The 25,293-nt window shown below is 49.0% G+C and overlaps 1 protein-coding gene and 1 long non-coding RNA gene across 2 annotated transcripts; both read right to left on the reverse strand.

Annotated features, from left to right (window-relative positions):
• Positions 1–885: 885 nt before the first annotated feature.
• On the reverse strand, positions 886–17,320 carry PRDM8 (PR/SET domain 8). The gene is given in 7 exon segments (XM_055312922.1): positions 886–3,078; positions 3,080–3,297; positions 3,705–3,936; positions 5,117–5,337; positions 7,648–7,779; positions 8,849–9,092; positions 17,225–17,320. Coding segments are annotated over 4 exon segments (2,118 nt in total). The 5' UTR covers positions 5,336–5,337; positions 7,648–7,779; positions 8,849–9,092; positions 17,225–17,320; the 3' UTR covers positions 886–1,629.
• Positions 17,321–18,751: 1,431 nt separating this feature from the next.
• Positions 18,752–22,025, reverse strand: LOC129501730 (uncharacterized). The gene is made up of 3 exons (XR_008662807.1): positions 21,583–22,025; positions 19,775–19,857; positions 18,752–18,942 (listed from the first exon to the last, which is right to left on the reverse strand). It is a non-coding gene; the product is annotated as an uncharacterized LOC129501730 (long non-coding RNA).
• Between the last annotated feature and the right edge of the window lie 3,268 nt (positions 22,026–25,293).

Here is a 25,293-nt window from a genome sequence, read left to right on the forward strand (position 1 = left end):
AGATAAATCAGGTTAGTGTCTATTAGTAAAGCATTTATAGAATGACTCTGAAGAGAATGGACTAAGTGCATGCTACTGTAAGACCCAAAGGATCACATGTTTATGGTTTTGCACCTAATGGTTGCTGAACAACTTAACTAAGAATTGTTGTCAGTATATGAAGAGTACAGAAAGACTTTCCATAAGAGGAGGAACAGGAAGAGGAGGAAAATTATCAGGTTCCTCTGTATCGTAATGCTCTAGGACAGTTTTTTTTTTTTTTTTTTTTTTTTTCCCAGAGCCCGTGCAGCTGCTCAAGCCTTTAGAAGGAAGGCTGGGCCCAACAATACATAGACTATCATGGACATTTCAGCTTGGTTTCTAAAGAAACTCCCCATTGGATCTCTTAATGGATAACGACAGAGAATGCTGAAGTGTTCCAGAGCATAGAATACTCCTCCATGTGGGTATCACCGTAGAATTAAAGTGGGCTTCTCATTTAGCTTTTCTGACCAAGGCAGGAAAATGGTCTCTGGCTACTTGTGAAGATGCTAACTATCCTGCTGCTGAAAAGAATGCTGACATCCCACGGACAGGTTGGCTTCACCGCAGGCATCTTTGTCTAAATGATCTGCCCTATGATGAAGAAGCCCAATACTTTCCAGCTAAAGATTTTATAAACAATAATCAAACTTTGTCCTCTCACTTTTAGGTTCCATATTGGCTTAGAGAAAATAAATGTATGTGGGACAAGGTTTATTACCCCTCTCTTCTTTCCAGAGATTCAGTGAAAATAGATGGTATCTACTCAAAGTGTAGCCCTTAGCTACAGTATATATGTATATGTACTTAAAAACACTTTCCACATAATTGCTTTGAAGAAAATAGTCATTTATTGTCAAAGCATCCAACATACCTGGATAATCTATAAAGTTTAATAAATCTTTCCAGGGATAAAAGAAACACATAACTATTCAGACTCCATTTCACTGGCACAAAATTACACTTTGTATTAAAAGGAAATACATATTTACATAATGATGACATTCTTCATTGAAGTCCATAATCATTTCATGATACATGCACTTCCCCCTGGAAACTTAAATTGAATGGTGACCCCTTTTTCTTCATTTTATTTATTTTTGTAAGAACACAGACTGTCATCAAGAAATGCAGAAAGCATCTCCCCCTCCTCCTTTACTTTATATCTAAAATAAATTTTGCCCTTACATATAATTATTACATCTAAACCGTAAGTGCTTAATAATTTAAGTAGAAACGTATGACAAATGCATCAATATGTTGCAATATATGACATTTTTAAAAATGTACCTTTGTTTTTGGAAAGTGAAAATGCGTGCATTCAAAAGAAAACCCCTCGAACAACCCACCCAATCAAAAATCCACCATCCTGTCTTGTGTGCGTGTGTGTGTGCGTGTGCGCGCGCGCGTGTGATGCAGGTCCCAGGTAAACACGTAGATGCAAAGGTTGGGGTGGCGCGTGTATGTCTGAGCGTGTGTGCCTGTTCCTGTCTGTCTCCGGGTGCAGTGTTTCAGGTCACAAGGAGGTGGTGGATGTCCTCGCGTGTTTTCCCCGTAGGTGGCTTGGTTGTGAGTGTACGCGCGTGGAAAGCTAGGGTCCTTTCCGGGTCAATTATGCGAGGTCATGTGCCTGGAGAGGTGGTGGCGCTCCCTGAAGGACTCATTGCAAATGGGGCACTTGAGTTTCTCCTCCCGCCGCCGCTTCACCAAGGGCTCCATGGCGTACTCCTTTTTGTGATGCGACCGCATGTGGTACACCAGGTCGGAGGTCATGCGGAAGGAGGCATTGCACTTAGCGCACCAGTTCTGCGCGGGCAGACACAGCGAGGTGAAGGAGGGCGGCAGCAGCGTGAGCGCCGAGGGCAGCTGCAGTTGCAGGGGCCCCGCGGCCGCCGCCGCCGCCGCCGCCGCCGCCGCCGAGCTCTTGGGCCAGAAGGCGGTGGCGTAGAGGAAGGGGTTCTGCTTGGGCAGGCCGCCGCCGCCGCCGGCCGCCAGGGCCCCGCAGCCTCCGTTCAGGTCCGCGGCCCCCTGGAGCTTCACGGCCAGAGGGTCGGTGGCGGCGGGGTAGAGTCTGGTGGGGCCCACGCCGTCGCCGGGGTGGCACGGCTCGAGCGCGCTCAGCTTCTGGCCCAGCACCAGCGGGGGCAGCTGTGCGAAGGAGCGCGCCGGCTGCGAGAAGGCGCTCTTGCGCTCGTCCGCCGCGGCGCCCTGGCCGCCGCCCGCGCCACTGCCGCCCGACGCCCCCGCGCCCGCGCCAGTGCAGCCCGCGCCAGTGCCGCCCGCGCCAGTGCCGCCCGCGCCGCCCAGCTGCGGCACCGAGGTGAAGGCGCTCCCGCGCGCCGGGCTGCCGCCCTCCAGCCGGCTGGGCAGCGGGCCCCCGGGCCGCGGGGCCAGCAGCTTGTCTGCGCCCCCCGGCGACGCGGCCACGGGCGTGGAGGAGCCGCCGCCGCCGCCCGCGTCCTGGTCGTCGGCGGCCGCGCCCCCGCCGTCGGCGGCCGCGTCCTCCTGCAGACCCGCCGCCCGGGCCGCCTTCTTCACCTCCACGAAGGCGCTGCGCTTCGCCTCGCCCGTCTCGGGGCTGGGCGGCGCGAAAAGGCGGCCGTTCTCTTCCAGGCTGAAGTAGCTGCCCGAGGCGCGGAACTGCTGCGGCGTGCACACCAGGTCCTCCTTGGAGGCGGGCAGGGGCCGCTCGGCGAAGCGACCCCGGCCCCCCGCCAGCCCGCCGCCGCCGCCGGCGCCGCCGCCCCCCTCCGCCGCCTCCTCCGGGAACTTCCTCTTCCCCTTGCCGCCGCCGCCGGCGTTGCCGTCGGGACTCAGCTCCGCCTCCTGGTGGCCGCCGCCGCTGCCGAGGCTCCGCACCGGGGAGCAGCTGTTGCCTCCCCCCGAGTTTTCGAGCTCCCGGGCCAGGTTGTGAAAGTCCGTGGAGGGCTTGGCGCCGCCGCCGCCGCCGCCGCCGCCGGCCGCAGGCTGGTTACTGCCCTCGGGGGAGGGGGCCGGGTAGTGGTGGATGGGGCCGGCTTTGCCGAACTTGGGGCCGGGGCCCAAGGGTGTCTCTTGATGCTGCTGCTGCTGCTGCTGCTTGCTGCTGCTGCTGCTGGTCCTTGCCCCCGCCCCCGCCCCCGTGATCCTTGGCGCCCACGCCGCCGCCTTGCTCTTCCTGGGGGCTGGCATCAGCGCTGTGAAGTCTCTTGGGGCAGCGGAAGCGCAGATGCGCCACATAGGGGAACTCAAACTGGAAACGTTGGCTGCATTCCAGGCATGTGTAAGGGGATGACCCTGCTTAGTGAGAAAACACCAAACACACACACACACACACACACGCGTGCGCGCGCGCACACACACGCACACCACATGATTATTAAGCATCGTCTCCATACCAGTTTGCCATCACCCTCTGTAAAAATCCACCTTCCATCTTTCAGGACCTGAGCGCCTTCAAAAGAGTATCCTGTCCGACCTGAGCTAACTTTCCCCCCTCATTTGAGGGGAGTGCAGTAATCACGCCAAGTGTCCCCCCGATTTATTCTCATCTATCTGTCCTGGCTTCATTCCAGACTATACCTCCGAAGGTTCCCAGCAGATGCCCTAAGGGAGGACAGGCGCCAGAGCGCCAGAGTGAGGCCCCCCCCCCCATGTCTCCCCCGCTAGTCAAGGGCCCCGTCGCAGCTCTCGAGCCAACCTACCATTCATTTTGCTGTGGGATCTAGAGGGGCAGAGCAAGAGTAACTCAGTCAGTTCTTTCCCATACCAAACTAGTAACTCCTCGTCTTTGGCAATCCTGCGGAGAGAGCGGTAAAACAGCTGTCCGTTTTTTATGTAGGCTTCAAGGTTCTGCTCCTCTTTATCTCTGGCTGATTGGACGAGTCGCAGCCACATTAGACCTTCTGAAGAACCATTTGCCGCTGAGGTGTCTACCTACAGTTTAGAAAAAAAAAGGATACAAGAGGGTAGGGGGGTGGGAGGAGGGAGACTCTCGTGAGGGTATGAAGCCAGGGGAACCAGGACCATTTCCTTTTTGATATTCTTCTCCGAAGAATTATCTGAGATCAAGCTTAACCATGACTTAAGTTGGCATCCATCTTTGTGTTTGTAACCAGCAGACAAGATAGCTGTCCTTTGAAACCCTGTATCAATCATATAGATTAAGCTTGGGTTTCATTTATTGGTTGAATATCAAATAAGGAAATTTCTCCTTACAATCAAATTCGTATTAATCTCTTGAGAATTCACTTCTAAGTTATCCCACATTACAAAAGTGTGAGGAATTTTGTTTGCTTTGGAAGTTATAAGGCAAGCTTAGATCTTAGAAATTATTCTGTGGCATCCATTCATCTTCCTAATTTTGCATTAAACAATTAATAGTTTTTCTTTGTGAAAAAGAAGAAGAAGAGAGGGTGCCTGGGTGGCTCAGCGGCTGAGCACCTGCCTTCGGCTCAGGGGGTGATCCCGGAGTTCCAGGATCCAGTCCCTCATCCAGCTCCATGCATGAAACCTGCTTCTCCCTCTGCGGGTGTCTCTGCCTCTCTGTGTGTCTCTCGTGAATAAATAGACTTAAAAAAATAAAAAGAATAGAGAGCGGGAAGGCTTCTATCTTGAAACTCAAACATATGAATTTAATGATATTTTATTGTCAAATCATTAACATTTTCATTAAATACAAATTCTGGGCACTAGCTAGCTTCCTAGAAAGAGTAACATTTAGGGGAAAGGAAAGCCTTTGGAACACAAATGCACTCAATTCTTATAATAAAAGTACTTACAGAAAGTATTTAGCATGCAAATGGCTTCTACCCTAGTTGAAATCTCTCAAAGAGTTAAGGAAGTTGTGTTCATCACCAGGAAAGCCCAGAACTGAGGCAGCAATTTAGATAAACCTGGCATTCAAAATCAAATTTTGTCATTTATTCCAGAAATCAGTTGACAATAATTTGAATTTAATTTTCCTTTTCTATTTTTTTATGTGTGATATAGGATGTCTCACATTTTTTCACTTTCTACATTCAGAACAGTTCTCAGCTTGTCAATAGAACGATCCTTGGTCAGTTTTCAACATGGGATTACCCTCATACCCTATGCAGCACTGGCCAAGACTTACCCGGAAGATATAGGGGACTGTTCTCTTGTCCGTGGACTTGAGAGCTATGAAAGCTATGCTGTCATACAGGGAAGTATGGCTCAGGATGCAGGGACCGAATATAGCATTCTCAGGGATGTCGCAGGTGGTGTAAACACTGGTAAAAATATCTGTCAGGCATTGCTGGACAGCCTTGGCATCTCCATCCCAGATGCCTCGCTGGATGCCTGAATCCTCCATCACTGGTGACAGATACACAGGACAAGGAAACAACTTATATTACTCCTTGTTTATACTCCTTTTGCCTCTATGAATCCAAGCAGAACATTTCAACTATTAGACATTATTTTTCTTGAATTTGCCTACTTTTTGCAAAAATAAAGCCAGTGGCAGATTAAATCTGGCATATTTTGAAAATGCCAACTGAGGAATACTCCCCCCCGCCGCCCCCTGCCGCCTTTTAAAAATAATTGGAATCGTGGGAGCTCAGAGCTGACCGCTTTTGAGAAGGAAAACGGGGCTAGGAAAGACAGACCACTTTTCTGCATTACCTTAAGGGAGGATGGGCCAGGATTTGGGGAATAAGGGTAGGGGAGAACAATAGGATTTTTTTTTCTTTCTTACTAGCCTATAGACTTTCCTGACTGAAAGAAACTTCCAACCCTTGGGAGAAAGCTCCTCTCCTCTCTTCTCATGTATTGAACTGGGTGCCCTGGAGTTGATTTTTTCTTTCTTCCAAAGAGGGGAGCAGCCTTAATAAGCAGGCAGAGACAGCGGAGCATGGAGAATGGATTTCAAGTAGTGTCAGGGCCACTGATTCTGTGTCGGCTAACCTTTCTCTGCAGCCTACGGACCTACGTCTGTTCATTACCATAATCCAAGACTGTCCCTCCGAGGCTTTAATTAAAAGCAGCAAGCAGAGGTAATTATTTTTTTCTCGACATGCTTATTTATGGATGAGGGTGAATCCCAGTTACCTTGTTATACAAGGGGGTGGATTGAGTTGCATGTGCCTCATGAAGTGAGCAGGTACAGGGCAGGCCTGAAGTGTCCCCTGATTGAAATACTGCATGTGTAGTGACTGGTGTGTTCTCACTCCCCCACATATGACTCTGTGTGGGCAAGAGAGGGCAGCCCCACTTGGGTAGACCTCTGTGGGCTCCCTGACTATTTAATCCACAGCAATTTAGAATGTTTAATACCTTGATGGAGGAGGGCTCTATTAAGCTGTCACAGACATTTTTTTTCCTATACCACTGGACACCCTTACAAACTTGTTATTTAAAAAAAAAAACAAAGCAGGTATTTAAATTTTTTTTTTTTTTTTTTTTTTTTAGGTATTTAAATTTTAAACTGGCTTTGAACAAACTGCATTGTTAACTCTGACTGATTAAAAGACTCTCCCAAGTTGGGTTTTCCCTAGTAACGGTGTGATAGGCAGTAATTTATGTATGCTTTGTATAAATTAAGTAGCAGGAAAGAGTAGACCTAATTCTTTTCTTGAGAAGCTGTTCATTATGGAATAATATTAGTAATGTCCATTTTTATCTTAATGTCTATTAACCAATTAATCTTGCAAATGTGATTACAAGGTAGAGCTTCCCCCCCCCTCTTTTCAGGCTAACAGAGCATAAAACTTTGGTCAGTCTCTTTTTCCATTCACTCTGCTACATCCTCCAAATGTCAAGTATTGAGCTGTTTCTTTCTGCCAGACAGAAATAAGAGAAAATATCCATAAAGTAGAAACTTACTTTATTATATTACAGCCTCTATCTCTGGGTATTCTTACCCCCACACAAAGTAGCCTTTCTGATCTCTAATTGCAAATTTAAATACGTCAAAAGAAAAAATAACACAACCCTTCAGAACCTCTCACCTCCTTTTCAATGGATTCCTATTCTCTCCTTTTCAGTTTCCTCAATTCAGCATTTTATGCCTCAATTTCTCTCTTCCCTTTAAAAGTCTCTTTCACACAAGCGTTTCATTGTGCCGGGAGGTCGCCCCGTCACTTCGGGCGACAGCAGGGACGCAATCATTAAAATGCGGTTCTACCCAACAATACGGTGAAAAGATCCTCGCTACGCCGCGCGGAGAGGGGTTCGCGCCGCCGCGGCGGCCGCCACGAGCCTCGAGCTGGCCGCGGTGACCGCGGGCCGAGAGCCCGAGCTCGCCCGCCGGCGTGCGGACGCCTCCGCCGCCCAGCCCTTCAGAGCTCCGCAGCCTGCCGCAGGCCCCAGCTCCCGCCGCCCGAGGGAGCCTCCCCAGAGCCCGCTGGGCTCGCCCACTGCCCGTCGCTGCCGCCGGCCGCTCGCCCTCCCCGTAGGCAGGCATTGTCTGGCGGCCGCGCGCTCCCCGGTCGCTTGCTTCTCTCGCAAAGTGATCCCCACCCGCTCCTCCCTTTGTATGATCCTATTGCCAGTAGAGAGAGATCCCCTCAACAATTATGTTCCCTCTCTCCTGGTTGATGACGAGACGGACGACAAAATTGTCCACTCTCCCTACGAAGCCTGCCTTCCTCCCCATCCCCCTCCCACGGCAAAGCACAGACTTACCGGGAATAAGGTCAGGAACGAATCGCCCAAATAAGGCCACTGGAACCGAGAGATGCGAGCGTTTCTTTTGCCTATTGTATCAGTGCATTTCCATGTCAAGAGGTGTTGGTGTAGCGGTCTCGTAGGCTGTGCCTAAAGAGAGGAGACGGAGAGGGAGAGGGAAAGGGAGAAGGAGGAGAGACAGAGAGACAGAGAGAGACAGGAGAGAGAGAGAGAGAGAGAGAGAGAGAGATGGGGTTGGAGAGATGAGGAGAGAGTAAGAGAGAGCGAGACAGCGAGAGCGCGCGGAGAGAGTTGTACAGATGGACCCGATGCAGTGACTGACTGGCACGCAGACACACACTTTTTGTTTGCTGCACATAATCTGCCCAATGACGCGTGACAGCCCACGTCCCCTCCCTTTAACTCTTTGCTGGGCTGGGCGCTCCCTCCGGCGCCGCCTGCCTCGCAGCGGTCTCTCTGGCCTGCCCGCGCCCCGCAGGTCCTGAGCACCTTCCCCAAGTGGCAAAGCCTCCCTGAGCGCGGCCCGGCCCGTCTCCTCCTACAGCTTCCGCCCTCTGGGACTGCGAGGAGGGGGAAATCCGTTTCGGGGTCGGAAAGGGAAGTACCAAAAGAACTGGAGCGGGCCTTTCTCCGTTTCTCTTGGCACTTGGAGAACCTCTGGCAGAGAGCTGGCCATCCAGCGCGCCCTCGGAGCCGGTGCGCAGTTCTCGAGTCTGAGTTCAGTAAAGGGGTGGTGGTGGGGGGGGGGGTGCAGATTAGCCTAGAGGGATTCCCTGGCCTGTGAGCCACCGCTGATTTGCGCAGCCGGTAGCCTGAGGGTGATAAGCCGGCGCCAGCTCTCTCTCTTAGAGCCTTCACCCTACCCAGCCCTTCCAAGCGAGATTCAGAAAGGATGCGCTTTGGTGAGAACTTGGCTCCGTCTTCCCTGGGACCCAGAGATGGGGTGAGGAGGATGGAGCAAGGATGCCGCCTGACCTCGGCAGGGGATTTACTGGGGTCATCTGGTCCCAGAACTCGAGTACCTGGGCGAGGGAAGGGTGAGAGGAGGTGGGTGGCAAGAACCCAGGTTACTAGACTCGAGATGTTCCTGCCTTTCCGCTCTCTGCCAGTTGCGTTGCTCGTAGTCCCTGAGGAGGTTCCATGTTGGGGGCAGCCCGTATTCTAAGACCTCAGAGGGGGGCAAAGTAAAAATTATTACCAAGATGCGCTCCAGAGAGCAATTTACATCCAGGCGGCGGTGGAAGAGCGGAAGGGGTTGCGCGGGAGTCTCGGGAGCCTCGTTTGTGCGCTAAGCCACTTAGAGGCGCTGGCTTGCCCCTCTAGTGCAGCAGCTGATGCTAATGACTTGAAGACTTTTAACAGCCTGGAAGTTGACTCCTTCAACAGGGGCCGCAACACATTTTCGCTGGGGAATCTCTGGGTTCTTTTTCGCCTTTCAACTCCTAAGGAAAGAAAGACCTTTAAGTGTGTAGACGGCTCCACTCTCTTAGCCCCACCCACACCACCACTTCTTTGAAGAGGACAATCTTAGCTTCAGGATAAATCGGATTGTGTAGCCCGCTGAAGTGGACCGAGCAGAACCATGACTTAAGGAGGAGACAGTCTCGTTTATATCCAGTGTTGAAATAAGGTGAGTGGTTGCGGGGTTGGCAAGGAGCGGCTTAGAAGGAAAAGTTGTGCACAGTGTTGGTTTGATCCCTCGCAACTGTGAGACGCCCCGCCCCCCGGAACCCAGTGGGGCAGCGAGGGGCGCTCTTCCTCGCCGCGCCCGCAGTCCAAGGAGGCCAAGGAAGGATTTTGCTGAGCAGAAATAAAAATGTGGGAGTAATTTCCCGCTACGTGAGTTCTCTTCTTGATTTCTCTCTCTCTCTTCCTCTGTTTCTCTCCCTTTATTTTCAGCCAGTCTTGGTTAGCTCCCACGTCCCCACGTAAGTTTCAAGTTTTTCTGATCAGATGGACCTGCTGCCTCGGTGTAAACCGGGATTCCGCAAAAGAAGGGTTGCAAAATCCCCATTTATTAGGGAAGAAGAGGGCAATTTTCTCTCCATTTCCAGGTTAGCTACTAGCTTTTCAAAGCTTCTTAAACTGCAATTGTCTTTCATCTTAACCTATCATTTCTCTTTATGCATATATGAACACTTTTATTTGCCAAAGGGCAATTCCGACCAAAGGTCAATGCTGAGGACTCTTACATGTCTGTATATAAGAATCTTGGAGTGTTTTAGCCACTAATTTTCTGATGATTGGATGCTTCATTCATACATCCGTGCTCTCTCTCTCTCACAAGAAAGTATTCCCACCCCCCATCACTTGTTTCAAGAAAGGGTGGGAGAATTAGAAACGTCAAAAGAATTGCCTCAAACATCTGAAAAATAACCCGCAGGGATGAAGAATAGTGGTCACTTAAGTGAATTCAGAGAAGGAAAGGAAAAAGAAGGGGCAGAAGAGGCACAGGTGTAAACAACAGCAAGTGAAGAAAAAGAATTAGCCATAAGAGAGTTGAGGTCCCCTAGAAACTACAGCCCGATAGAGCAACAGTGTGTGTGCAGTGCCTACAACCTTAATTCCATTAAACTGTTGAACAGAGCAGATTGCTCTGTTCAACAGTTTAATGTAATTAGAGATTGTGATTTAGAGAATAGAAAGTTTGCCTTTCCCAAGAAAAGTCATCTGTCCATTTAAGCCACTTAAAAAAAATACTACATATTGTAAATATAAAAGCATCCACTCCAGAGTGTGGGCATTTAGATAACCTTAAACTTTAAATGGGACACATTTTTCTTTCCCCTGGCCTTTCTTTTCTTAAATACACAGGACACTTACATTGTCTCCTTTGAGGTTCTGAAACGTAGACTCCAGATTGTATAAAATTAAAAATGCTTCTGATACCTAAATTGGGGGTGGAGGAGTTTGACCCTTCCAAATCCCAAGCAAGAAAATAGGTAAAAATCCTATACATCAGTGAGGGGAGAGATATATTGAGAGTCTGGCCATCAGGTATTTACTGTTTCTCTTTTCTGCCCCCTGATTAAGATTTCCCCTACTGATTTCAGGTAAAAACACCAAATAAAAGAATTTCTAACATTCTATGAATACAAACCAACTCTTTGTCTAATGTATTGAATGACTGCTATAACAAAAAACAAGTATGGGTAAGATTAAGCTTGACATTCCTACTTTGAGGGTTTTCCAGTATTTTAGGTGATGCACATTTCCTTGGTAATATAAATGATCTTAATGACTATTATTAATAGGATGTAGAGAAAATATACAAATTACCTTTATTTCTCTAGAAACTTATGGGCTAAAATGGTGCATAAACTACTTTGAAATCACTCTGCATTATTACTTACTGGAATTCACTGATACTAAATGAAGAATTGAGGCATTTTTATTCAAACAGTACTATAAAAATGCATCTCGGTCAATAGTTTTATCTGGTTCACATGGAACAATGGGTTTATATTTGGAGCTCTTTTCCCTGGGATTTTATTTCCAATTAAATGATTAGGGAGATAACAATGAAGAGTGGAGGTATGTTCACCTTGCTCCACTTTAGCAAGGCTTCGTGCAGTTATGGTAAAAAAAAAAATCCACATGTAGACAACTGCAGTATTGTTTGGGAAGAGAAGGCTGGAGAGAGATTGATGAATGATTCCCAAGGTGGTGCCTTTTATGAACTAAGTGAGAGGGTGGAGAAAGGGTAAGAAAAGAAATCTGATTCTTAGTGAGTATTAGAATGGGAATGCCCTTTCTCCTCCCAGGGTAGAGAAGTGGGGCCTAAATACCTCAATTTCTGTGACAGGATGCTGGTGAAATCTTGAAGAATAACTTATTTAGAAGAATCATTACCCTTTAAGAATGAAAATACATTGTTTTTCTTTCTCTCTTCCTTTCCAGGTCATGGTTCATCCCCCTCATCCTACTTCCAAAGCTCTACACCAGCAAAGCCTCAGCTGTCCAACTGAAAAAGAAAGAAAGAAAGAAAGAAAGAAAGAAAGAAAGAAAGAAAGAAAGAAAAGCAACTCATGGTGAAAGAGAGAATGCACTGGAAGACAAGAGGATGGCCAATGAAACAGTGTGTGGAGGCTTTTTCCTAAGCTTATTAATGTCACATAGGGAGTCTCTGGATGGTGCCCTGAAGGTTGGGGGAGGTAAAGAATGGAACTTCACAGAGGGTTGTTGCATTGCACCTTGGAGAAGTGAAACTTTCTTAGAGAATAAGAAACTTTCTAAGGGATAATTTGGAGACAATACAGGACAGCCTTGCTGAGCTGGATAAAAGTTTACAGGGAGGGGAGCATGGCAATCTCAGTTTGGGTCTATTCCTTGCCTAAGTATTACAGTTGGTTCATCCAGTGATAAATAAGTGGATGTTTCCTTGGGTTGGTCCTGGGATAGCCAGACTCTCAAAGGATGGATAATTTTGGAGTCTGGGAAAAGGGACCCCAGTCTCCCAAGTTCAGGGACCATTACTCCTGATTCACATTGTTCTTGCTTCAGCTTTTCCTGTTTCTCAATAAATGCTAGCAGTTTTTAATGCTGCTGCTGTACTACAATGATTGCCATTATGATTATAACCTACCTTTCTCAAGTTTATAACTTTCTCAATGAGGAATCTCAAGTTCCACTCACCCTTCTTTTGGGAGTTCAGCTGTGAGCTGGATCATCTTTGAAGACTGTGTAGTTCATTTCCTCTCCTGGATGGGAGCTGTAGTTAACTGACTTAATGGCTTTTGAGTATGACTTCCGGCCGGCCTAGCGAACTGAGGTGATATTGAAGACAACTACCACAAATCTGATCAATGTCTCATTGTCACCTGTGTAAGTGTGACCTGTGAACCACAGATCCAATATCCAGCATCCTGACCCCTTAGATTCTCCCAGCTTTTATGCTACTCTCTATACAATATCTAGAGAGCTGGCAGGGAATATCCTGGTTTTGTCAGATCTGTAAGTTAGAATGTTCTTCCCAGACTCAGACACCACAGCTCCTGAATAAGTCTCAGCCAGAGGAGTAGGGTGGACAGAAGGAAATGTAAGGGCCACAGTCAGCCACTCAGAGCCTCCTCACCCTCTGAGTCAGGCTTTCAGGGCAACTAGGGACCAAGGGCTATCCCCAGTTTCAAACAGGAGAGAGCATTAGATTTTAAGAAGACTGTCTCTAGGCCTTAGGAATGTCACCAAGTTGAGAGGTTCTACATCAAATTTCTTTACACAGCCAGGAGAAGGGACATTATCCAAACAGTACTTGAGTTCTACCTCTTTTTTTCTCCATTTTAGGCTGTGTATAATTCCTGTGTTAAAAAGACAGGTGCTGATTGACATACACTGGATTCATAATAGGAAGACTACCTAGCATCTGATCCCAGCTAGTTCACTCTGAGGTATGGACTTTGCTTTTAAATTGGGCTGCTGGGGGATGAGCAGCATAGAGCATTCCTCTCCTGGGGAGGGAGTCTAGGGAGAGTGCACACATGCCCAGGACTTTCTAGCTTGGAATTTGTCCATGGCATACTTTCCTGAAGCTGAAGAGAGAGACAGATATCTGATTTTCTCTGAGGAAAAGAGAGGCAGAAAAGAAAAAAAAAGAAAAGAAAAGGATTTGAGGGAATAGATATCAATCAGTAACCAACCACAGCACCAGTGATTCATATTGCTTTGTTAGAGCCTTGAAAATATAGTTTGATTTCTTCACAAACTATGCTCTCATGCGTAACCTACTCCCCTGATCATGTCACATATTGGACTTTTTGATTGCAAACCATCTTTCATGATTTCAATTCAAGTGAACTGCAAGTGTTTCATGATTTAATCCAGGCATATTAATCTAGCATTCATGAGGGAGTGTCTCCCCAAGCATCATATGGAAAGCCTATAACTTTTAGTGGATTTTCGTAAGCACTTATAAGCTACCCATGTCTTTCTTCAATTCTAACTGAAAAAGTCGTCTCTCAGAGAATTCACAGATAGACTTCTTACAAACAATAGAAACTGCATGACTCCTATAAACAATACTACTGTATATACATTATAAAATGTCAGAAATGCCCTTTCACGAAGATGGTGCAGAAGGTGAAGAAGGAAACCTCTGCCCCTCCCAAAGCTGGAGCCAAAGCAAAGGTAAGAAAGCTAAGAAAGTGGTGCTGAAAGGCGTGCACAGTCAAAAAAAAAAAAGATCCACACGTCACCTACATTCTAATGATCCAAGACTCTGTGTCTCTGAAGGCAGCCCAAATATCCTTGAAAGAGATCCCCCCGCCCCGGAGAAACAAGCTGGATCACTATGCCATCATCAAGTTCCCCCTAACTACTGAGTCAGCCATGAAGAAAATACACACTTGTGACAACAACACACTTGTGTTCATTGTGGATGTCAAGGGCAATAAGCACCCGATCAAACAGGCTGTGAAGGTCAACACCTTGATTAGGCCTGATGGAGAGAAGAAAGCATATGTTGGACTGGCTCCTGACTATGATGCTTTGGATGTTGCCAACAAAATTGGGATCATCTAAACTGAGTCCAGCCGGCTATAAATCTAAATATAAATTTTTCACCATAAAAAAAAGTCAGAAATAACAGGCAAGAGGATTGAAAGTTACATTTGTTCTCTTGAACTTGCTGACTGGAAAGCCAGTTCCCAGATTGATTCAATAGTCTTCTGGTAATTTAATATAAAGGTAACCAAGATATAATTTATAATCTCTTCTAAAGTTCTGAGGAAAATTCAAATTTAAAAAAATAAATAATATCCAGAAATATCAAATAAATTATTCACAAAATTCCAAGAAAAATAAACATATTGAATATAAAGACCCAGATGTTGAGATTTCCTGAAGACCTAGAATTCAGTTTAGGTCTGAACAATTTTTAAACCTAACCAGGTATGGTCCTTTAATGTGTGTGTGTGTGTGTGCATGTGCATGTGCGTGTGCGTGTTTAAGCAGGTTGGGAGTGAATAATGTTCAGGTAGCACTTTAAAAAGACTTTCAAGACTGTCATTTTTCTTGGCTCCATGTTTATAGAGTAGTCAGTGCTCCTTGTTGCATGTTTTCATGTAGGATGGTTTTGAGAAAATAGTTTGTGTGAAGTCCTACAGAAGAGTAATTGTTCCTAGAGGAGCAAAACTGAATAGCATTCTAAAGAATGTATTTCCCACATGATTTGAGTATCTACTACCTTGTATGTGTGATCAGATGCCTCAGACTGTTATCTACATTTTAGACTCAGTTTACCTGAGGCCCTAGGAAGTTAATGTTTCTAGATAAGTGGGAATCATCTGAATATGTGAAAATATCTTGGGAAAAGTCAATGTACTGAGAGTATGGCTGGTTCCATTCTTATATATGCTACAGGCAGACAATTTCTAATGTCTGGAGTCCCTGGTGTTGACGTTTCAGTAAAGAGTTCAGTGACAAAGAGTGCAGACAAGGCCAAATAACAGTGATGGGCTTCAATGTGGGTATGTGGGCTAATGAGGTCTCCCTGGGAGAGACTAAGGAGGTTTCCTCTGGGTATCACAGTATCACCAGGGGCAGATACAGCTCCCACTAGGTTTGGGACGAGTCACCAAAGTGTAGAGACCCAACACTAGACAGGACCTGGGCAGAACAAGACTAGCCAACTTCAGAGAGGGTGTCTCTTTTAGAAGCAGCCAAAGCAAACCTTAAACCTGGGGGGGGGGGGGCAGAAGAGGCCACGAGGTGTGCTCCCCATACTCCTCGGACTAAGCAGAGAGGAAGTGCCACGTTTTCCGCCTTCTGCAGCCTCCTGCGGCCTCCCAGAGTTATTACCGACTTCTGTTTCCTGCTGAGTGCTGAGCGCCACTTTCTGGACAGAAAGGCGTCCTGAGGGCTGGGCTTCAGGGAGCAGCGATGCTTTGATTGACTGCTTGATTGATTTTTTTCCACCACCATCAGCACGACCACGCTCGTCCTCCCCAGCCCCTTCACAGGTCCTCTTGCAGTAGGGCCACACCGCCCCCTTCCCAGAGGTGTGGGCCTACGTTCTCATCTTTTACGTGCTGCACTGCCAGTCACCTCTCCCAGGCTTGGTTTTTCTCCTCAGCAAACTAAGGCTGGAAAGAGCTGCCTTCCAGGTCGCAATGAGGACTGAAAACGAGGGTGAACGCGTTTAGGAAAGCCAGTTCCTGAGCAGATGGTAAGGGATTGCTTCCAAGAGCTGGGGTTAGTTTTATTTGAGCCTTGTGCATCCCAGAGAGGTCTTAGTGCCTTTATGAGGGAACCTTCTTCTGACTCAGATGCCTGGAGAACTGACCCTACAAGTCAGGTTCACACCCCAATTCAACCCGCGGAACTAAACTCCCTGGGTTTGAATCCTGGCCCCTGACGCCCGGGCAGGTCGTTTAACCGGTCTGTGCTTCAGGCCTTCACCCCAGAACCGAGGAGCAGGAGCGGTCAAGGAAATTCTCTTCATAAGGTCGTCGTGCGGCGTGAGGTGGTATCTAGCACGTGCAGAGAACAATGCCTGGCACCTGGTAACACGGATCGCTACTGTTGTTGGCACTGCCCTCGCTTCTCCTTTTTAGAAAATCTGGGAATTGTATCGCGCCCTCGCTTTCGGAGCCACTCAGGGAAGGCCAAAGGATTTCTCAAAGTTTCTAGGGAAACCAGAAGGTACTGGACGACAAAGGAAGCAGGAAGAACGTGTTTAGATGCTCTTGGATCCCTTCTACTGCCCAAGGGAGTAGGATGTTCCAGGCACAGGCGGCAATCCCTACTCCTTCCCCCCTCTTCATTTCAGGAGAGGCAGCAGTTGTGTGCCAGGAGGCCGATTCCACTTCTACTCCTCATCTTCCAGGGTCCTTCCTTCCGTTGGAATTGACAGCGGCGCCACGTCAGAGACGCCCGGAAGTCAGGGCAGTGCCACGGCGCACGCAGGGCACGGAGGTGGAGGCTGTGGCCACGGAAACCTGGGGAACCAGGCCGCCCGCCCGACGGGGCTCAGGACGTCCGAGCGAGCGAGCGCCCCGCCCCTCCTCTACCTCGCAGGGGGCGGCTCCGCAGCGGGCGGCCGGGGGCTGAGGGGGCAGCGCAGGCCCTCGCCCACACACGCAGTCCCAGCCCCAGCCCCAGCCCCAGGCCCAGGCCCAGTCCCAGTCCCGGCAGGCAGCGAGGCGGGAAGCGGCGCCCAGGCTTCGAGCAGCGCAGCGCACGTTCTCACGCCGCCTACCGTCGGCCCCGCCCCCGACGCCCGCACGCGGGCGGCGCGCGGGGCATTGTGGGCCGCGCGGCCGACTGGAGCCCGTCGGAGGCCGCGGCCCGGAGCCGGCTGCTCCGTTTGCCCAGGCCTAGGGCCTCAAGCTTTGCGAATCTCCCGCCCAGACAGGTGCTCGGTGGCAGACGTCAGTTGGGGGGCGGGGGAGGCGGTCCTCATTGCTCTTCCCTGTGAAGGATTCGAGAGGCGGTGGCGGAGAGCCCCGAATTAGGCATCCTGAGTACGTAATGTCCGCACGCCCAGATGCGCCGCGCTGGCTGTGTGTCTCTGGGCAAATCACCCGACCTCTCTGAACTCTAGTTTCCTCGTTCGCAAGATGGCAGAGGAAACATTTACCTCAGTGACCCCGTGGCTGCGGGTATTGCAGGAACTACCCTGGGTTCGGATTCCAGTGGACTACTTGCTTGGGTCAGCTAGCCCCTCTGTGCTTCCGTTTCCTGTGAAGTAAGGGGATCGGTGAACCAGGGGATAACTAACGTCTGACTCACAGGGTCATAATTCTATGCAGTAAGCCTGGAGGAGCTTTCAGTCTAACCCACTATAGGAGCCCAAACAGTTAATTAGTTAAGGCATCTCAGCGTCTGCCACTTTGAAACCTAGGTAAGTGTCCGTTCTAAGTCTAGGTTTTCCTGCTCCACTTTTTCTCCCCCTGAAAGAGAAACAACGCACAACGGTGTGTGTGGCTACGTGGGGTGATAGTGCCTGCAGAACTGGGAAGAACTAGCTTGTGGCAGAAAGTTAGAGGACACTTCTGGATGCTGCACGCCTCTCCTTCCAGCCTTTCCGCTTCAGTTTCTAGGGACAAGGTACAGGAAAAAGAATAGGAAAGGCAGGAAAAAGGAGCACACAGCATGACGGATTCTGAACAAAAGTTTCTTGACTAGGAAATGTCATTCCAAATGTTAAGGAGACAGGGAGTCTGTCTGACGTGGAATGGGAGAACCAGGATTGGAACTGGCTTCCATGTCTCTGTGCCTGGCTGCCAGTAGGCATGTTGGGAGCATTTCTGTGTCTTTAGTTATGGGCCCTAGGAGGGGAAGCTGTAAAGGGGGAGATGGAAGAGAGGGTGGCACTGCTCTAGGGGACAGGTTTTGGGAATAGAAGGGGCAAGGGGGTGCAGACTTCTGCATATGCAGGAGGGATGCATTCCCGCAACAGATATAGGGCATATCTGACTCTTGAGAAGTAAAACTCCGGTGAAGGGAAGAAAAAAGAGGCAAGGGTTAATTATCTTGGGGTGAATTAAACCTTCAGTGCAGTGTTGGGAGTCTGTATGATCTTCTAAGCTTGAAAATTCTATTAGGAGTCCAAAAACTGGCATTCCCAGACATCCCCTAATCATCCTTGCAGCTCAGACTCTTTCAGAGTAGAGGAGCATACCTACATCACCGTATGCCTCATCAGGGCCCCACTTCTTCAATACCAGTGACCTTCTCTGATTTTTCGGATGGGAGCACTTACATTCCTTTTTGTTCTCTATAGATAATAGGATAATGGAGGATGATGTTTTACCCAGGAACTAACAGGACATCCGGGAAAACTGGCCCCAGACAACGTTCAAGACTATACCCTTCTATTCTACTACCCCCGCCCCACACACACAGGGCAGAGAATGCTCATGCAGCAATGGTCACCCAAGTTATGCCATAAACTTCTAGTAATCTTCTCTCCCCTCAGACTCTGACTAAAAAAGTGCTATTAGTAGAAAAGAGAATAAAATAAAACCAATTCTTCAGTAGTTCCACCTCCCCCCCCCCACCACCACCAGCAAAAGAGACAACTGGTGAGAAGGAGCCACAACTTGGAAAAGATTTATTTTTCCTGGCCATAAATCTCACCCCCTTGTTCCTCTGCCCAGCGAAGCATGATAAAGTCCTTTTCCATAAAGTATTCAGTATTAGAGCCACAAAGCTCCCCCAATCAGTAGCCATCTGCTTCTACCATAACTGCTGCTCCCGAAGCAGGGAAAGCAGCAGCAGAGAAAGGGCACCACTGTGAGGCTGCTGGACAAATGAGGAGACTGAATAGCTTTGGTTTTCCTTGTGTATCTGTATCTATAGAGACAGGAGAAGAAAGGCCGCATTATATTGATACAACAATTGTAAAACAAAACACGGAAGAGGCATCTAAAGGGCAGTATCGCATGCATCAGGGGTCCCCAGATAAAAGGGGAGCTAACAGATTTATAGAAACCTTTAATTGGTTTTCAATTGAAAGCTAAAGAGGCTGGGGCGAAGCTGTGAAGAGTGGCAAAGTGCCCTACTTCAGCTGTCTGGGAAGCGTGATCGATTTCATGGAGGGAGAAAAGAATACTAAACCGTCCTGCGCCTCTGCCAGAGCAGGGAGGGACTCCGTGTTACAAGCATTTCTCTTTGGCCAGGGAGTTATGATAGGATCAGAATAATAGAATCTCCAAATCTTTTTCTTTCTCTCCCCCCCTCCCTATCTTCTTCCCTTCCTCTCACTCTCCCTCAGACGAGTAGGCAAGTGGAGAGGGAAGGAAAGGATCCGAAAGTAAATCTAACGTATCAATCTCGGGAAGAAACAGACCCGGCCTAAAAACACCCAGCTTTAAATCTGTTCATCTGCCAGGAGGGAGGCCTCTTTGACAGAAATAGGAGTCCTACTCTCACCCCACCCAAATCCTTTCCTCTCTCTTGCTCTCTCTCTTTTGTTGTTGTTGTTGTTGTTGTTTTTCCTGCACTCAAACAGAAAAGCTAAAAATCACAGGAGACTCTCCACTTAGTACGGTGAGAAGTCTTTGCTTGTACCCACTGGGGTCATTTCAGAGCAGACGCTCCACTCAGCCGATACCCAGGGCCTTTTCTCAACCCTTTCCTGCCCAGCTGGAGGCAGCCCCCACCAGGCTCCGTTGGCAGTACTCACCCATACAACCCCATCCGTCTGTCTGCATCTCCATCCCTGAGGCTAATTTATTGGCCCGACCCTTCACCATCTTTTTCGATTTCCTAATTAATCACAGATAAAAGGCAATGGTGCAAATTATGATTATGAAGGACTGGAAGATAGGTTTGAACAAAATGGGAGAAGGGAAATATGATTAATTGAATACGATGGTGAAATCTCAAGTGTGAGGAACAGGCCTGGGGAGGGGGAGTGTCCAACCCTGACCTCTGCGTAGCCCCTCTGCCAGCCCTAGCGCCTTCATAAGGAGGCAGCCGCCAGATTAGGTCGCTTGGGTTGCGAGCCTGTGGAAGAAAGAGAACTGGGTTTCCTCTCCCAGCCTCCTTAGGTGCCTGCCACTCAGCTGACTCACCTTCAGCGGCCCTCACCCACCTCCTCCTCCTGCCGCTGCACCCTGGAGAATTTCAGGACCCCTGACCAGTGACTCCACTTGTGGCTGAAGTGCACCACATTATTGCATTAATGCCCCTCAAGTCTCTCACAGTTTTCTTATCTTTGAGCATTCCTCTAGTGAGACCAACTCTTCGTGAAATTTCAGGAAAACAAGTCTAGTAGGTCAGAGATTGTATTTGTTCGTGGAAGGGATTAATAAAACCCCTTTCTGATGCTGCTTTCCAGAATTACATTCGGGATTAAAAAGCAGACCCGGCACGGGCACACATTTTGCATTCACTGGTGGTTGTGATTAATGTTTCCGAGGGGATTTGTGCTGGGAGCTTACGGAACGCGCCCTGGGGGGTCTAATGCCCAAGGGCCGCGGGGCAGGGGCGCGCAGAGGGTCTGTGGGCACGCGCCGCCGGAACGCGGGGGATTAGAGCACCTCAGATGCGCGCCGACGCCGGGCGCCCGCCGGGGCCTTTTCGTGCCCTCCGCCCCCCCCCCCCCCGCAAAACTGCTTTGGAGGAGAAAGTGAGAACCTCCCGGGAGATAGGCTTTTGGTGCTTAGGGATATGTGTAAAGGGAACCTGCCCTCGAGTGGCCTGGCTTTGGGGTGGATGAAAGGAGCCCAGTACCCAGCGTCTGAATTCCACACGTGCGTCCTCCAAGAGGAATTGACTCCGAACTGCTTGCGGGGGGGGAAGCGCTGCCCCGAACGCGTCACTCACCGGCACGTAAAGGGTCGCCCGCCCCCGCCTGTACGAGAAAGACCACAACCCCGCGAGCCGCCGGCCTCAGGGCTGCCTGCGCGGGCGCTCAGAGAAGCGTCTGTGGAGAGGAGCCGGAGCTTGGCGTGAGATGCGTGAGATGCGAGATGCGAGATGCGAGATGCAGGCCCCTCCGCGTCACGCCCCAGTGGGCGGACAAACCCTTCCCGAGCCAGGGCAGGGCAGGGAAGGGGCGGGGGGAGGTGTGGGAAGTTCCAGACTGTTAGGAGGGACACGGAGAGTAGGAAGGCGAGCGAGAAAAAAGAGAAGCAAATAGGAAAGGAGAGGAGGGTAGGAAGAGGGGCACAGGGCGAAGCGGGGTCACAGCTGGGGCGCATTACCGCTCTCTGGCAGAAGGGGGCACCCTTCCGGCCGAGACAGCCTCTCCCTGGGCTGCGGCGGGCTCCTGGGGAGCTCAGGGGAGCTGGGCGCCCCCTCCTGGCGGCTGCGCGGCCGCTCCCCGCCGGCCTGCGGGTGCTCGGGTCCAGCCGCTGCTCGGCCTGCGGCGCGGGGCGCCGGGAGGTGGTGCGGGAAGGAAGGTCGGGGGACAGAGAGGGTGGGGGGCGCTGCGGGAGGGGTCAGGCTCCCCCTTCGTTCCCGCACCCTCCGACTCGGCTTCCTCACCTGGGCCTGCAGGGCTCGGTCCCCGCGCGCACGGCTCCGGCGCGCCCCCCGCTGCGCGCGGCCGCCGGGACCGGAGCCTGGGGGCGCCTGCGGAGGAGCCTGCCCTCGTCGCAGCGCGCTCGGTCCCCGTCGCGGCCGCAGCAGCTGGGAGGGAGGGAGAGACCGCCGGCTGCTTCTGGGCGGCGTCTGGGGGGCCCCGAGCCCCACGCCAGGAGCAGCCATCTGGAGCCTCGGCGGCGGGCGGGGTGAGGCTCGGCCCAAAGGGGCAAAGGACGGGGGTGTGCGGCGCGGGAGCGGCCTGAGAGCTGGAGTGTGCGGCAGAGGGAGAGGGGTTCGGCTGGCTCTCGGGGAGGAGTAGCAGAGGCCTGCCCCGTCGAGCCCGTTCCGATCGCAGGCTAGTGAAAGAGCGGGGGGCTGCTCGGCAACTCCTTCATTTCCCCTGGGGATGGAGCGTGGCGAGCCGGGCAGAGTGAGGATGGGGGGGTGCGTGGGGGCGGGGAGCCAGACACTCCGAGTGCACGCCCGCTTTCCGCTGGAAGTGGTTTTCTCATTTCCCTTTCCTCCCACTTTGTACATGTCACTTCAGGAAACGTTCCTCCCCAGCGGCACGGAGGTTTGGACACCTACACGCCAAGACAACTACTCAGCCAGAACGTGGGACGGGCACTGACAGGATATCACTCTTGGGGATAAACACACTCTAGTTTCCAGTGGACAGTGGAAGAGGAAGAGGATGGAGTGAAGAAAGCTCTTGCACCTTTAGGGTAGGGAAGGAGAGAACGGGGTGGGGAGCTGGTAGGAAGTGTGGTTTCTTCCCACCCCTCCTTTCATTTCAGATCCTCCTGCCAGTGTTTTTATATCTTGAGCTTAAAAAAAAGAAAAAAGAAAAAAAAAACCTCCCTTTCCCTGAGTTCGAATGGAAGAGTGGACCAAACTCAAGGAAGGAAAAAGGTGTGGTGAATATGGAAGAGAGCCAAGGGATCGGTTCAGGGAGCTCAAGCTCTCCAGAGATGCCCTCAGCCCTAGGTTTTAGCCCACTGTAAGGGAAGCTGATTGGGTGTATGGGCGGTGGCGGGAGATCTGAATCAAAAAAAGACCCACTTCCACCCCAAGGCATTAAAATATATTCCCCTCCCCCAGCTGCCTGGTGTCCGGCAGAATGGCATTATGTAAAAGATCTGGCATGTCACCCAGTGGCACATCTGGTAGGTGTAGATGGCATTCATTAGCACAGGGCTCCTACTCTGCAGCATGCCAAAGCCCTGACAGAGATACCCGCTGCCAATCATTCATTTGCTGCCAGAGGCCGGGCGGGATGGCTCCCTTCCACCCTGGCACCAGGACTGCGGGGAAACAATGTGTTGCGATATGAAGAGATGAAAGCAGAGCTGAGGATGCAAGGCACCCAACAGATGTATCCCATGAGGAGATAACGGTGCAAAGAGTCATTTAGCAAGAAAGCATATGCAGGATATCAGGAGGGAGGCTTGGGCAGGGGTCTGCCTGCCTAGGTCTGAGCCGAGACAGGGGCAGGGAACCCCCTTGGAAACCCCAAAGTTCAAGTTTGTTCTCTAAATACAAACACCAATCTCCCCAACTCTAACGTAAGACCCCCTCCACATCCTGTGTGTACCTCTGTTTAAATAACCAGCTCCAAAAAGATGAACTGTGGTCCTCCTCAAGTCTTTATTACCAATTTAAGAGAACCTTTAAAACTGCTGATTTTAATGTTGCACCATTCTCTTTGCCTTGCAATTTGAGAAGGAAAGGAAACTGTCAAGCTGTCTCCTGAATTCTAAAATGATAAAGTGTGTTGGGACTAAAGTGTTTCATACAATAGCAGCATGGTTGGAGAAAAAAAAAAGCTAAAGGTCTTGATTCCTAGCCTTTCAAAAGGGATAAAGATGAACAAAAGAAAGCAAAGAGGATTATTAAAATGGCAAAAGATGGATAAACATAAAATCTAGGATAAAGCTTGCTTCTGAGGTTGTCCTTTTTCTTAGGCTGGGTGGCGATTACCTAGCTGGTTAGTGCATTGTTTTTCATTATATCATGCATATATTTTATAAGTATGCTTTTTATCCATCCAACATATTTAAGCAACAAGAAAATTCAGAGGTTTGAGGGTTTGCAGAATGAAATTTTTATGTTAAGTCTGCCAATTATTTATTGAATTATACTGTTTTTAGTATAAGTACATATTATAAAATATTTGGGGCATTCTTATACTGGTTCATGGTCACAGGATGACTGCCGTAATTCCAGACATCACACCATTGTAATAAGCATGAAGAAGGGGAGGAGGCAAAAAAAAAAAGTTATTTCCTTTTATCAGTAAAGGAAAAAGTCCATTTTTCATTAGCCACACCTGGGTCATGTGGCCACAGATACCCACGAAGGAGTCTGGGGCAACTAGCCTTGAAGGAGGAAAAAGATAGGGATAAGGGAACTGAGAATGGTTATTGAGTTTTAGCCCAGACTGTTAGCCAAAGAATTGAAGGCAAAGAAGACTTAATGTTAGCACCAGGCAAGAGCAGATTATCAAGTTTTATCATTGTTTTAAATAAGAGTCTCTTGTTCTCACTATAGTCATTAAAACTTATCAGTTAGGGATGCTGTACTTGAATTTAGCAATTTGTGAATTTCATCAAATTCTATTTCAGAATAAGGGCTCAAGCTTAATCAATATAGTCATAATAAAATAGCTGACATAAAATCTGATTTATATTCAAATAAAGTCTTTGGAAAAAATAGAATTTGTTTACAAATATTTATTTATTTATTTAAAGATGTATTTATGTATTTGAGAGAGAGTGTGTGAATGCACACAAGTTGAGGGGAAGTGCCAAGGGTGAGGGAGAGAGAAACTCAAGTCGACTTTGCACTGAGCATAGAACCCAACGCAGGGCTCCATCTCAGGATCCTTAGATCAGACCCCCGCTGAACCCAAGAGTAGGATGCTTCAACTGACTGTACTATCCAGGTGCCCTGTTTACAAATTTAAATGAAATAAGGAAAATGGCTTTTGTTAGGACTAGAGTTTTATTTGTTTTTTATTTATTTATTGTTTTTAGGACTAGAGTTTTAATCCTAACTCTGTGGTTTACTAGATGTGTGACTTTGGGCATTTTACCCATCTAAATCATGTGTCCTTACCTGTAAATGTGTAATAATGTTAATAAAGTCTTACAGGATTATAGTGAGGTTTAGAAATAATGTCACACATAGATTTTAAAACATAGTAATTATTAAGGACACAGAAGGAAATTGAATCCAGTCCTAATGAAGAGACTATTTACAAAGATGTGGTCATGGTTATGGGAATAAATGAGATGATGAAGCACACAGAAACAGTTTATCGAGAAGGTCTCATGAGAGAAATTAGTGTTTCTAGAGCTAAGTAAGAACTGGAACCTTGGAGGGGCCAAGTGAGAATCATAGAGACACAGCTAATGCCAGAGAGGCAGTAGTACAGCAAGGAGGAGACAGGGAAGAATACCAATCTCTCTTTTCAAACCTTCCAGTTTCATGTTGATATCTAGCATTGGCCAAACCCAACTGGAAACTAGGTGGTAACATGTTGGAACATGGTGAATGGTCAATTCTGCATGGGTCAGCTTCTGAGGACACAAAGCTGGGCATAGAAGGGTGGAGAAGAGATCTCAAGGAGACAAATGGAGAATAACTAGCACAAAACTATTATTATTCATA

The sequence above is a fragment of the Nyctereutes procyonoides genome, unplaced genomic scaffold (assembly GCF_905146905.1).
Source record: "Nyctereutes procyonoides isolate TBG_1078 unplaced genomic scaffold, NYPRO_anot_genome, whole genome shotgun sequence".
NCBI classification, from domain to species: Eukaryota; Metazoa; Chordata; class Mammalia; order Carnivora; family Canidae; genus Nyctereutes; species Nyctereutes procyonoides.